This window comes from Astatotilapia calliptera, chromosome 6 (assembly GCF_900246225.1).
Source record: "Astatotilapia calliptera chromosome 6, fAstCal1.2, whole genome shotgun sequence".
In the NCBI taxonomy this organism is placed as follows: domain Eukaryota; kingdom Metazoa; phylum Chordata; class Actinopteri; order Cichliformes; family Cichlidae; genus Astatotilapia; species Astatotilapia calliptera.
Genome location: NC_039307.1, coordinates 32,551,170 through 32,565,736, shown reverse-complemented (window position 1 = coordinate 32,565,736; position 14,567 = coordinate 32,551,170). Strand labels below are relative to the sequence as shown.

General features: G+C 39.6%; 1 protein-coding gene across 1 annotated transcript; it reads left to right on the top strand.

Moving 5' to 3' along the window:
- Positions 1-6,625: 6,625 nt before the first annotated feature.
- Positions 6,626-14,392, top strand: LOC113024603 (cationic trypsin-like). Its single transcript, XM_026171783.1, has 6 exons — positions 6,626-6,678; positions 12,744-12,939; positions 13,035-13,202; positions 13,652-13,713; positions 14,011-14,153; positions 14,234-14,392. Exons 1-6 carry the CDS (start codon positions 6,666-6,668, stop codon positions 14,390-14,392), a joined length of 741 nt encoding a protein of 246 aa, XP_026027568.1. The 5' UTR covers positions 6,626-6,665.
- Positions 14,393-14,567: the final 175 nt, after the last annotated feature.

The window sequence follows — 14,567 nt, the reverse complement described above, 5'->3', positions numbered from 1 at the left end:
TGCTCCACAGGGGTGTGTACTGAGCCCTCTCCTGTACTCACTCTACACCTACGACTGCACAGCCACTAACAACTCCAACATCATTGTGAAGTTTGCGGACGACACTACAGTGGTGGGTCTTATCACCAACGGTGATGAGACGGCTTACAGGGAGGAGGTCAGCGCCCTGACCCACTGGTGTCAAGACAACCATCTCACCCTCAACATCGCAAAGACAAAGGAGTTGATAGTGGACTTCCGGAGGTGCAGAGAAGTACACACCCCCATCACCATCAACGGCGCTGCTGTGGAGAGAGTGAGCAGCTTCCGGTTCCTTGGCGTACACCTGGCTGAGGATCTTACGTGGTCAGTACACACAAACAAAACAGTGAAGAAGGCGCAGCAGCGCCTCTTCTTTCTCAGGAGACTGAAAAGATTCGGCATGAGCCCCCGCATCCTCAGGACCTTCTATCACTGTGCCATTGAGAGCATCCTCACTGGATGCATCACCACCTGGTATGGCAACAGCACCGCCTACAACTGCAAAGCTCTCCAGCGAGTAGTGCGGTGCTCTGAACGGATAATTGGAGGTGAGCTTCCCTCCCTCCAAGACATCTACAGGAAGCGGTGCCTGAGGAAAGCGGGGAGGATCATCAAGGACTCTAGTCACCCCAGCCATAAACTGTTCAGACTGCTTCCATCAGGAAGGAGGTTCTGCAGCATCCGGTCCCGTACCAGCAGACTGAGAGACAGCTTCTTCCATCAGGCCATCAGACTGCTGAACACGTCATAGACACCTCAGCTTCACTACTGGAACTTCAACATTATGCACTCCACACTGTATATAAATGCCACTTGTTTTGCACATATTCAACTCTGTATATTTTATATATTTTATTATTATTATTATTATTATTTTATTTTATTTTTTTACTATTTAATTTGTAAAAATGTGTATACACACACACACACACACGTAGGAAAATATTTAGTATACACATCCAGAAATGCATACACTATTATATATTGTACATATATTTATTAGTTTCAGGTTGGCCATTCTTGTATTTTGCTCGTTTGTGTTGTTGTGTTTGCACATCTCTGTTGCTTGTGGGGCTCGCACACAAGAATTTCACTCGCATGTGCTGTGCCAGTGTGCCTGCACATGTGATGTGACAATAAAAAGTGATTTGATTTGATTTAAATGTAATACATACATTTCCGTCATTGGCCATAATTCTTGCAAGGAAGGGACTCAAAGGTCACAAGTTATTAAATAAAATTAATTAAACACACCATTAAAAGAAGTTCACTATTCACTCCTTAAATGTCATAGCTAGCAGCAGTTATTTATATCTATGAAAGAGAGAGCTTAATTGTTTGATTAAGCTTGATTGGAATGTCAGCTCCACACTGTGGCTGGTTGATTAAATAAGTTGGGGGAGCAAAAGTAAAATGAGCTACTTGTGGGATACTATTTAACTTGGCTTGGGTAAGCTGCTCATTTTATGCTCATTTTACTTTTCAGATGGTGTCAAGCCTGGCAGTTTGGTGTAATTGTTAGCCTTGTAATTCATAGTAATATATTTCTCACACACAACCTCAACCTCTGCCTCTCCATGTGAGCAGAGACGCAGCAGCATCTTGTTTCTACAGGAAGCCTGATTAAAATGTTAGGCATTTATACGGTGTACAAGATTAAAGAATATAAAACTGATATTACTAAACCTGATTTCCTTCCATCTATTTTCTGCTGCTTATCTGAGTCCGGTCATGATGCCCAGACGTCCCCCTCCCCAGCCACCTACTCCTGCTCTTCCTGGAGAACAGTGAGCCGCCACTCTGGTGCCTTTCGGTGTAAACGAGTAGCTTTCCAAATAACTCAGCTCTTCATCGTGTTTCTAAGGCAGAGGTCAGACATCCTTCAGAAGATGCTCATTTGTGTCAGATTTTAGTCATAGGTAAAGGTATGACTGTAGACTGACGGGTAAATCAACAGGGATCAATACCCTGCTCCTCTTTTTTCCAATACAAGTTCCTCTATCAAATCATTTTTTGACACTTGAGTCAGCAGTCCAAGCAGAGATGTCCAGAAGTTCCTTTTCCCACTTAAGTGGTATTTATGGTCACACAAATGCGTCTGACAACAGACAGGCAGCGAATACTGGGATACCACGGCGAGCCGGCCGAGATACATAATGTGTCCAGTGTGTGTTTGGTCTGCCCTTACCAGCTCGTCTAGGAGACATTCTGGAGGCCTCCTATTTCAGATGCCAGTCAAACCACCTACACTGGCTCCTTTCCTTTCTGTGAATGATCGCAGTTGAGGAGGAGAAGCTATGCTGTCCCCTGGTATGGTCTCCCCAAGGCAACTGGTTCTTGATGAGGGGCCAAACTTAAGTACAATTCAAAAGACCAAAGTTACTAGCCTGGGACCAGTACTGGGGAGGTTTCTTTGTTTTCCAGAACAGCTAATAGCTGTGCCCCATGAGTTCAGCTTAAAATATCCACACAGGTACTTCGTCCTCCCTCGGGTGGGCAGAGAGCTTTGTGGTCCAGGTTGTGGTCCAGTCCCCGGCTGCTTTAGCTGGCTTTAGAAAAAACCTGAAATTAGAATTAAAACTGTTTGTACCTTCACCTGTGTTACTTACAGTGATATGTTATGTAATTTGTTAACTGTCTCTTTAAGCTTTCAGCAGCTGGAGAGTTAAAAATAGTCTGTGTGAAAATAGGCAGGCGGTGAACTCGAGCCTGTGATACGTTTTTAATGTCAGGCTGTGACCACAAACACCAGAGTGGTCATCAGCATTCAGATCAGCTGATAGTAACCAGAAACGGCTTTATGGTCATTCTCTTAATTGTTATTGGCGTTTTCTTTTATTTGACTTGTTTAAAATAATAAAAAGCTGATTTGGGTTCATTTTATAAGCAAATCACATAACTTAATACAACAGAAATAAACTGACAGAGTAATGGAAAATAAAAAATTATAAATGTGGCCCAAAGCTACACGGATCACTGGCCACAATTCATTCAGCTGGAGGTCTTTTTTTTTTTTTCAAAGTTAATTTTAAATAGAAATAAATGTGGGCAAGAAATTAAAACTAAATAGGGAGCAAGCCTGAACCCTAAAGGCTTTACTAAGTGTTAATTATGCAGGTTTAGACATGGGCTGATTTGTAAGCTTGTGATAAACCTTAAATAAGTATATATGTATATTTTTGTCTGTTCCCTTGAAACGCATGCAGGTTCTGCAGGAGTTTCACCAGCAGCTGTTTGTGCAGAAGAACATGGCGTTCCAGCAAGCACCAGACTTCATGTTCCAGCCTGTCGACTCAGATACGGTAAATACTGATGTTTTTCTCTTTTTATTCATTATTAAATGCATAAAATATCACATGCGATTGCTTTTAGTGATTATTGGGGAAAATAAACTCATATTTATTATGCATGGAATGAAATCCCCAACCTTAAAAATTTAGAACTTAACATGATTTCTCTAAAATGTTCAAGTAAAACTTGAAGAATAATTTTTGAAACTATTAAAATCCAAATCTCAAAGTGTTTGGGTTGCTTTTAATACAAATTTTGTAGCATAAAATAAGGTTCGTGTTTGACTAATTTAGTTGGCAGGAGGTGTTAATCAGTTTACCGGAAAATCAATTTCTACAGAAAAGTGAAGTGAAATGTGGATCCTTCAGGTTTGAACTGCACAGGTTGGAAACCACAGGTAAAATGCTGTAATGAACACAGATCAGAGGAGATTGTTGAGAAGTGGAACAAAGCTCAACAGATGACAGATTAATTTGTTTAGACAACAATCAATACAAAATCAGACGAGTGGAACAAGCAGCTCACGGGCATCCTGAAAGCTGAGCTGGCCGTGGCCACAAAAGCCCGGACTGGACTCGGCTCAGGACCTTGATGCTCAAAGCGGCTTTAGGCAGAGCAGATCCACCTTTTTGGTCCAGAGTTAAACATCTCAACAATACCAGATGCAGAAAAGTTTTTTTTTTTTTTAGACATTCATGATCACTGGAGTATGAAGCTTGAGAAGCTGGGTGATGACCTTTCCTCTAAATTGATACACAAGCAGGAAAAAATGTAAAGCTTTGGGTCTCTTATGCAAAGTAAAGAGGCTGAAATAAGGTGTCCATGAGTATCAGTTTTCAACATTCAGTATTAAGAGACAAAGACTGTACGGGTTGGGCCAGTCGTCAAGTCCTGGAGCAAAGTGAGCCTGCAAATCAATAAGATGCAAATCAGTTTATACCTTTCATATAATGTTTGAATTTGTTTATTCTGAGTTTTATTGTTCAGTTAGTTTCCACAGTTCATGTGTAATTTTTCATTAGTTTCAGTGTTTGTTTGTATTTTATTCTATTCATGATGGTTGTGTTGACAGATTTGTCCAAATTTAAAGCTATAGATGTGAACTTTTGGTTCCTTTATTATTACCTGTATAATTAGTTTCAGTGTTTGTGAAGTGGGGAAGGAGGACCCAAAAGCAGGACTCGTGCGATGGACAGTGCTCTTTATTTACAGTGGAGTAAATAAGACAACACAACAATCCAGTGAGCTCCCTCGACTCCTGTGTCATGTCTTCACCCAAAACTCCGTGCTCTCTGCTCCGTGGCTGCTGTCCACCTGTGCTCCACTCTCCTCCTCCTGGGAAAAAAAACAACAGAGGCAGCCGTCAGGACACCATGCCGCCTAATCAACAAAAAAACAGTCCCAGTCTAAATAATCTAAAAGACCAACCACGGCTCCAGTGATGGCAACACACAGTTCTAGTGACCAACCCAGTGGGCGGCACTCGAGACGAAGCAGTTCAGGTGGCCTGCATACATTTAGTATCAGGCTTTACAAAAAAAAGTATCAACTATGTTAGGATCCATGTTCATCATGTGTGATGTGTGTTTACATTTGAAGGTGTTTGTGGATTTGTCACCTCTCTTCAAGGTGTGGTTTGTGTTTGATGCTGAAAGAGATAAAGACTGCTGATTGGCTGAAGTAGGGTCCAATAAAAATTGTTTGGTTGTTGTTTTGGGCACTGCTCAGGTCCACATTAAATAAACTGCTGCTCATGTGTGTTTGTAGGTTCTCAGTCATCCAGGTCATGGTTGTCTAAGGAGCCTGGAAAGAAAGCGACTTTACTTCTTTAAGGTTCTGGATGATGTTTAACTTCTGATCCAAGAAGCTTCTTCAGTTGATGTGCTTCCTTTGCTCATTTTCCACCTCTGCACAGTTTCATTTGATGACAGTGCAGTGCAGTTCTCCCAAACATACAACAGAGGGCGCTATGCACATTCACTGAAGTGCAGAAAAATACAAGTGGAGGAGGAAACAAACAGCAGCATCAAGAGAGAAAACTGAAGTGTTCAAAGCGAGTTACTTTAGTCTCTTATTGTAATATTAATCGACATCTAAACATCACGTTGATGCTTCATGTTTGACTTCCGTGTCCTTTTACTGCTCAGTTGGAAAATATTGATGCAATTTAAAAGAAGAGGAGAAGAGTAATTTCTCTGTACTACTTCAAAAGTAATTTGAAAGCACTGCCTCATATGGAAAATGAATCATGATGAAATCCTGAAACAAATAGTGTTTGCGAATATGAAGAGTTTAGTTTTCATTTTGGTCTTAGAAGTATAAAAATGCAGGACTGAAAACAAGATGGAAATGATGTGTTATGAGAAATAAAACACATATGTCGCTATGTACTATAATTTTATTTTGTTTATTTTTTGTTCTTGTAGGTTTTTTGCTTTAGTGTAAATTTTGAAAGCACTGCTTTTAGTTTGAAAATTGGATTCAGTGTTCAGAGTTCGGACAAAACAATGGACGGTTTCAAGAAATGTATTTTATCAACAAAACTTATTTTGATGGTTACTGTATTTATTTTAATTTATTTTGAAAAAAAGTTCATCTGACACCAATGAGCCAACAGCCTCCACGTAAACATTTCTTTTTTTCTTTCTTTTTTTTTTAAACAGGGTTTAATCAGCGCTGACATACAGACATTTATGCGCTGGGTATAACAGACATGCTCACCGTGTGAAAGGACCGCGGATGTCTTGGAGCAGAGAAACATGCTGTATTGTTGTTTTTCTTTATTGCATAAGCAGCGCCCGACTGTCAGAAACGCTCTGTGCGGGTAGCAAAGTCGGCTCCAACGCACCTGCAGGCATCCATTTGAAAGAAAGGTGTCGCTGCGGCTAGGCTCTCGGGATAGTCAGACTTTTATTTATATTTGCGGCATTCTGGTGCGTTAAAACTAGCAGCCTCTGTGTCCCGCTTGGATCATCATTCTGAAAATTCAGATATTTAAATAAAATGATGAATCGGCGAGTGATGAGGAGCCACGTAGATCCTAAAATCAGGTTTGATTAAATTAAACTCTTATGAACAGTGATGACGCGTTCCAAACAAACGATGCTTTCTACATGGCCAAATTGTGTGCTAACTACCTCACAGCGCTGTGTCCGGGGTCCGAAAAAAAAAGTTAAAACGATATACCTTGCGAAAGTTGTGAAGTGCTGAGGAAAATACTGTGTGTCTGATGGGGTGTTTTTATATAGGTGGACTTGGTTTCAGTTGACCTCTGACATGGAGAGATGAAAAGAGCAGTTTGTAAAGAAAAAAGGTGGAAACTATGGAACTACAGTTGGGATGTGTGTGCTGGGATGCTCTTGATAAGTATGCAGCTTTTATTGTTTTATGACTTGTTTTGCTGACTGTTGGGGCCCTACCTGTAACCCCCTCTGTCTAATCATCAAGTCTTACTGTTGCAGTGCGTTTGTGTGGCTACTAGACAATTATAGGTTGTATTAAAGCAGGGGTGTCAAACTCAAATACACAGTGGGCCAAAATTCAAAACTGGAACAAAGTCGTGGGCTAACATTAATATTTATTGAAAAAAAAATCTTCCTCCAGATATAAGAATGAATATTTTCTTATGGACTCAAATAAGTTTTGCTGGAAACCTGAATATGGAACAAGCAAAGCTTAATACTAAACAATATATATATTAGCTGTATAATACCAGTAGGCCAGCTCTAATAGTAATTTGGTATGGCTTCGCGGGCCAAATGTAATTAGGCTGCGGGCCAGAGTTTGACACCTGTGTATTAAAGGAACATTGGGGGGTCGATACAGTGCTATTGTGGCTAGTTAAGAATGTGGTTTTTAGAAGTATCACAAGAAAAGTTTATTTCTAAAGGGATACATGTTGTTTGTGGTACTCTGTTTTAAAAACTATTAGCCTCTGTGTCTTTCAGAGCACAAAAGAAAAGTGAAATGCTCCTAAACTAGTTATATTACTACTGAGGTTGAGGCAGTAACAAAGTTCTTTAAATCATCAGGCAAGAAAATCCAGAAACCTTGGGTTAGCCGTGGCTATCCGGGTCATCTGAGCCCGAATAGCCTCCTTCTCCTCCTCCTGCACAGGAAATAATCCAAAGTCCGTTAAATTCAAAAGAGTCACTGAAATAAATGTCTGCTGGGTAAAACACGGTCAGGTTAAAAGCGAGCCGTTTAATGTGGCTGATAAACGAGTACAAAAACAAAAGGCAGATGCACACAAGAAAGAACCTAACTAGAAGTAAACTGGGAAAACTAAATGCAAAGAACAAAACCTTGAACGTTGCAAAAACATAAACATGGACACTCCTGGAGACATGGAACAACAGACAACCTGACAAAGAATGAACAGAAACACACAGAATAAATACACACAAGGGTGATTAGGGGGAAGTGGAAACACATGGGGAAACAGCTGACACTACTCTGACATAAGGAGACAAAGGAAGCAAAGCTGACTACACTGAAATAGGACACAGACCTTCAAAATAAAACAGGAAACATGAGACGCAGACAAGACAATATAAACTTGATAACATAAGAGGGCAAAGGGAGACTAAAACACAGGGGTAGAAGACACAAGAGGAATCTAAATAAACAAATGAGCTTAGATAACCTGATGAACTTAAAAATAAACCATAAACATCAAAAATAAACTAAAACTTAAAACGCTGGGTCAAAAGACCCAGGATCGTGACAGTGGGAGGTTGAAGCTGCCACAGGGCAAAAGCAGGACAGGCTGCCAGTTTATCACAGGGCTAACACAATATATGTGATAGAAAATCAACTGAAATGTTTGATATTTATTTATAATAATAAGAGAATAACTACTATTTATAATAATATTATAGTTGTTATTATAAATATGTGTATATTTTTTATAACACCCAACATAAAAGGCTTCTTTCCAAACCTGAGCTGTTTCAGACGCTTCTTGAAATTCTGACTTCTCTGAACTCAAATTCAAAAACAAATTCAAAATACAAATACAAATTCAAATTTTATTTGTCACGTACACAGTCATACACAGTACGATATGTAGTGAAATGCTTGGACAACTGCTCGTGACCTAAAGAAAACAAAAAAAGGAAAAGGCTATGAATAAGATAGGAAATAAATATGAAAAATTAAAAAGGGTAAATTTAACTAGGAAGGAATAGAATATAAATTAAGGTTAAAAATGAAATAACTGTACAACACAAATTAGAATGAAGGGTAAATTTAACTGGGAAGAATAAGATAAAGATAAATATATAAATTAAAGTTGAAAATAAAATAACTGTACAACAAAATACACAATATAGAACTATATAAGAATGTATGAAGAAATCTAAATATAAATAAATATATACACAATAACAGCAGCTGTACAAGTATTAACCGGAAATGAAGAATATAGTGACCAGTGTTGTGCAAAACCAAAGTCCAGAAAGTCCAGTGTGTGTGTAAGAACTGTATGTGTGGGTCAGTACTGTGTGGTGGTGTGATTGAGAGACCGTATCGCCTGCGGGAAGAAGCTCCTCCTCAGTCTCTCTGTGTTGGTCTTCAGGGAGCGGAATCGCTTTCCTGACCTCAACAGAGAGAACAGTCTGTTGTTGGGATGGCTGAGGTCCTTCACGATCTTCCTGGCCTTGGTCCAGCACCGAACTCAGTGTAAGGTGTCTGCTCCCTCACTGTGGCTGTGCCTGGAAGTACTTCTGCTTCTTGTCTTCCCCTAATGCAGCTTTAAAGTATTAAGTATGAAGCAACAGTGCTTCTCTTTGCGCCTCTGAAATCTGTGTTCTCTCTACTGATAAACAAAAGAAACAATGTAAAATGTATTAATAAATCAGTAACAAAAATATAGCGTAGAAGGTAAGTAGAGATTTTCATACCATCTTCAAGCCTAATGCTTTTAAGTCCCACACTCAATGCAGCCTGACTCAAAACCTGATTCTAAATGGTTCAGCACAGACACAGACTCGCTGACTTTTTATAGTCACTCTATAAATGCTGTCCATTTAAATCATCACTTGTAAACACTGCCGTATCCACCGGAGATCAGTGAGAATGGATTCTGGAGTCTTCCCATCCTCCTGTTAGTGATCCTCCATCTGAATGGATGATAACAACCTTCTGAACTGACTAGCAGGTGTAGAAAGCCCGACTAGCCCATATCTATGGGACTGATCACTGCTGATAAACCCACTAAATGGATGGATAAGAGCTCTGGTCACATTTGGAGTTGGGCCACAGCTCTGCACAGTGGCTGCCAAATGGTCGTCTTCTATTGTGAAATTCAGCACAGCAGACAAGAAATAGCACATTATGACACAGTATGATGGAAAGGCAAATAAGAAAAGTGTGTAAATTAATAGATTCAACTCATGTTTTACTTTACATTTTGACAGCATGACTGCTCTTCCCTTCCATCAAGTACATTTTTCCACTTCTAGAATCCCTAGAAGCCAGAAACACAAAACAAGGCTACGTCCACACGTACACGGGTGTTTTTGAAAACGGAGATTTTCCGTTTTCGGTTTTTTTAAAAATCCCGTCCACACGTAAAAGCCAAAGACGAAGGAAAACGCTGCTAGGAACATGCCAAAGCAGCAGATGGCGCTATATTCCTATCCATGTAGAAATGTTGGCCAATCAGAAGTCAGCCTGGGTGGGAAAGAGTAAACAAAGATGGCGCATAGAAGCAGAACTGAGTCCTATGTGTGGAGGGACAGTAACTGTGTAAGCATTTAAACACTGCAGAGAGTAAAATGAACAGTAATGGTATTTTGTGTAAGTCCGCCATTGTAGAAATTCATTTCACCGAAACAATAACCTGGCGCACAGTGTGACGTCAAAAAATGCGCACACCTTTGACGCTGCGTTTTCTCCGTTTTTCTCGTCCACACGTAAACGCAAAAACTGAGTTTTCAAAAATATCCACCCTGGCTGGAGTTTTTAAAAATCTCCGTTTTCAGTGACCGAAAACACCGTTTACGTGTGGACGAAAGGTGCGAACGCATAGAAAAATCTGCGTTTTCAAAAATACCCGGGTACGTGTGGACGTAGCCCAAGATACTGCTGTTATTATTAAATAGTTTCAATTTGTTTCTTAGTTTATTTGTGATTTAAATTTTCACCTTTCATCTTTATGCTTAGTTTGTTCTGGTTACTTTGAATTTTGTAGCCTCGAGCTTATTTCTCAGACTATCTCCTTTTGTAATTTGTAAAAATAGTTCAGTGAGTTTATTTTCCTCCATTGTCCTGCGTTCTGTGTCACGTCTGTGTTTCTGTTCTTGCACACCAAGTTACTTATTGTGTTAGTCTGTTGTCTCTTGTGGTTTTTATTTTGTTTTACGTCGCTTGTCTCGTTTTCTTATTTAGGTTCAGCTGCCCTCCCAGGTGTCTCCTGTTTGTCCTGAGCTCCTTGTGTATTTACTCCCTCAGTTTGTCTTAATTGGTTGCTGTGTCCTCCCTCTCTGTATTGTTTCCTTCCTCAGTGTTTCCCTGGTTTTGCTAGTATCCAGTTTCCCTGCTGCTGCCCTGCCACTGTGTTTTTGTATTTTTTGCTACTGCATTGAAGCTGATCTTTGAGTTCATCCTTTGTCTCCTGAGTTCTGCATTTGGGTCCATATTTGAAATATATTTGAAAAACTAACTCTGTAGGTGCTCACACGCCACTGCACGCTCATGCATGTGTGGGAAAGAAAGAGAAAGAGAGAAATACTGCTACAAGCTAGTTCAGAAATCAGAAAGGGTTTTATTGCCAAATGTTGAGCAGGTTTACAACATTAGGAAATTGCTGCGGTGCTTCAGTGCAAACATACTGTTATAAATTACGTTTAAATAGACATGAAAATAAAAATAAGAGTAAGAATTAAAAGTGCTAAGTAGATAGATATATACATGATATATACATGAGTGCAGGTGGTGATCAGTGCCAAACATGGAATGATGCAGTGAACACAGCGTAGGGTCATGTGTTAGTGGTGGGAACAGTCATACGGTTATTGTTCATGTGTCCGACAGCAGAGGGGAAGAAACTGTTCTTATGGCGAGAGGTTTTGGTGCGAATGGACCGGAGCCTCCTGCCTGAGGGGAGCAGGTCAAACAGACTGTGTCCAGGGTGAGAAGGGTCAGCTGTGATCCGAGCTGCACGCCCCAGTGTCCTGGAGGTGTACAGGTCCTGCAGAGATGGGAGTCTGCAGCCAATCACCTTCTCAGCAGAGCGCACAACACGCTGCAGTCTCTGTTTGTCCCTGATAGTGGCTCCAGCGTACCACACGGTGATGGAGGAGGTGAGGATGGACTCGATGATTGCAGTGTAGAATTGCGTCATCGTCCGTGTTGGCAGGTTGAATTTCTTCAGCTGCCTCAGGAAGTACATCCTCTGCTGGGCTTTCTTAATGACGGAGGTGATGGTGGGCTCCCACTTCAGGTCCTGGGTGATGGTGGTGGTAGTTGTGATAAATGGTAGTTTAAATTGTGTCCAGGTAATGAACCATTAAATCTCCTCTTGCACCATCTGAATCTCTCTGCAATCACATCACATAGTATGCATATTTTAATTTATACAGCCAAATATCACAAATCTGACCTTAAGGTCTTTGCCACCTGGACACACACACACCAACCGCTCTGAAGAAGCTTAGAGTGGATTTGGAAATAGACACCTGAGGTGAAAGAATTCAATTGATTAAAGTTGTGCTATTATTAAAAAGGTAACAATATCAAGATATGATCCAGGATGAAGTGAAACAACTTCTTAGGTTATGTACTTATTGATTATCAATAATTAACAATGAATATGTTTATTTTACAACCATGCAAACATGACTGATTAACCTGCATGGGGAAAAACTGAATATTGAGTATTAACAACTAAGAGTGCAATAAGTGACCACTGAAAGAGGCCCACACAAAAAGTTTTAAGGCTGTAAGACAGCTGTATGTCACAGAACAATGAACTTCATTTTGAGCTTACTCATAATCAAATAGCATTTCATATCTTTGTTCACTAAGGCAGGAAAACAGCCTCAAGGTTTTGTACTGAGTGAATGAGACATTGTGGATTCGTTTCTGTCAAACATCGGTGTTCAATGTTGTCACTTATGGAAGTGCAATAACGATATGTACAAGACAAATAAAAGAAAAGAAATTGTTATATCAAGTGAGCCAATATCACATTAACTGAACAACTGATGTTTCATGCTTTTTTTATACTGCTTTTATAAAAAGTTTGAGACAGACCCTAATGAGCTACTGAAGCAAATAAATAACTGTCACTGAGCTTTGCATCTATATCACTGAAAAAGGCAAAGAGTTTGTGAAACAGAACAATTGGGACTGCGAGTATAGTTGCTGCACAATATGTTGTTCAGGTGGTAAGCCAACCATCTGTAAGTATATTACTCTTCTCTCAGGTTTCACGGTGTGCACAGAGGTGGATTTGCACAAGAGAATCTTTCACGACCATAGCTGTGAGAAAAATGATCGTCTGTATCACGTGCACATAACTCTGACCCATGGAACACATTACCATCATCTATGTGGCGGCTCTCTGATCCACAGCCAGTGGGTTCTAACTGCAGCTCACTGCTGGAAAGATCAACCTGGATGGTGAGAAATGACTGTTTCACATATTTTAAAAAAAACCAGTCCAGAGACAAAAATCATTACTGGTATTTTGTTCTTTTACCATTTCCATTGTTTAGGACTATGTCTGCATATGTAGGAATTCATCCAGGTCCAGGAAGAATGGTGACAATTATTGATCACAAAATCTTTGAGGACCAAACAGGAAAACATGACATCATGCTTCTGAAAATCGACCCACCAGAGAATAAGATTAAGCCTGTTGTCTTCCCTAAATGTCGCAAAAAGTGAGTTTTGAGTAACCTTTTAAGTGTAAAGTTTGAATTCTGGAATATGTTGACATAATATGTATTTTTCTTGTTTAGTTGGTTGGTTTTTTAAACTTCCAGGAAGAGCAAAAAAATGTAGCAACATCTGTAGTCTATGAACAAAATGACATCATGCTTTTGAAGTTACAAACCCCCATTAGTGACTGCAGAGCTTCTTTATTAACAATAATGTAACTGAGACTTGAATATTGAGCAGAGGGTTCTGGTTTTGATTTTAGGTACCTGCTTAGGAGCTACATCCATGATCTATAATAACTGACAATAAAACACGAGCATGAGGAAATGGAAGGAAATGTAATGTTTTAATAAAATGTTTGAATCTGAAAAGATTAGCTGACTTAGAGTGAACTGGAAATACTCAGCCTGCAGACATGGAGATGGAATTTTATTTATTTTTTAATTTGTAGGATGGATGTCATTCAGATTGCAGGCCATGGTGGCTATACGGTTGATGTAAACTACAACAAACGTAAGACCAGTATTGTTTTGATTATTTCACAATTTTTTAGTTTATATTATACTTTGATTTTGTCTTGTGTGCCTGTTATAGTTACTTTTTCATTTTATTTGAAAACTGTGATGACATAAAGTATTTATTTCATTTTTTTGTGGATATACTGTCAATTTCCCTCCTTTTTAAATGCTGCTCAGCTTCTTTTAAAGAACACATTTTGTTCCAGAAATGAGGCAAAGCATGTTTCTTTCAATAGCTGATTTCCTTGCATTAAACATGCAGTAGCATTTGTTATTTTCCTTTTTTCTCTAGTCCCTGATGAACTGCCTCATCTCCAGTGTGCAAAGATGCATGTTGTTGAGTGTGAGCTTAACCTCCATCCATGTAATTCAGCATTCTTATGGCCAAATGGAAACACGATGTGTTACAAAGAACCTCGAGTGGACATATGTAAGGTGAGTTACCATGCTGCCAACATTTTATCTGTATCATTATCAGATGTTTTGGTACAAAATATTTATGTTTTCTCTCTCAGGGTGATTCTGGTGGTGGAGTGATGGCCAAAAACAACAAGATTCGTGGTGTGCATGTTGGTGGTTGTGAACCTGCCTGTACCGGACCAACTATTTCTCTGAAGGTCTGCTCTTACATTGGTTGGATAAATCAAGTCATTACACGGAGTAATGGAAAATAATAAAATTAAAATAACATTCAAAATAAACAGTCCGCTCTGCAAGAAGCTGCTTCGGTGTGAATTGTTTCTACATGTGAACTTTCGATTGTTAAAATATAAATATGTCATGTGTGTTTTCAATGTAGTTTCAGGCATCAAGTAGATCATTCAGTTGTTCAGAAACTGTGAAGTTTGC

Excerpts from the sequence above, each read along its gene's own strand:
- LOC113024603 (XM_026171783.1), top strand. Across the intron at positions 13,714-14,010 it reads TGATGTAAACTACAACAAAC|TCCCTGATGAACTGCCTCAT; the intron begins GTAAGACCAGTA and ends TTTTTTCTCTAG. Across the intron at positions 14,154-14,233 it reads CTCGAGTGGACATATGTAAG|GGTGATTCTGGTGGTGGAGT; the intron begins GTGAGTTACCAT and ends TTTCTCTCTCAG.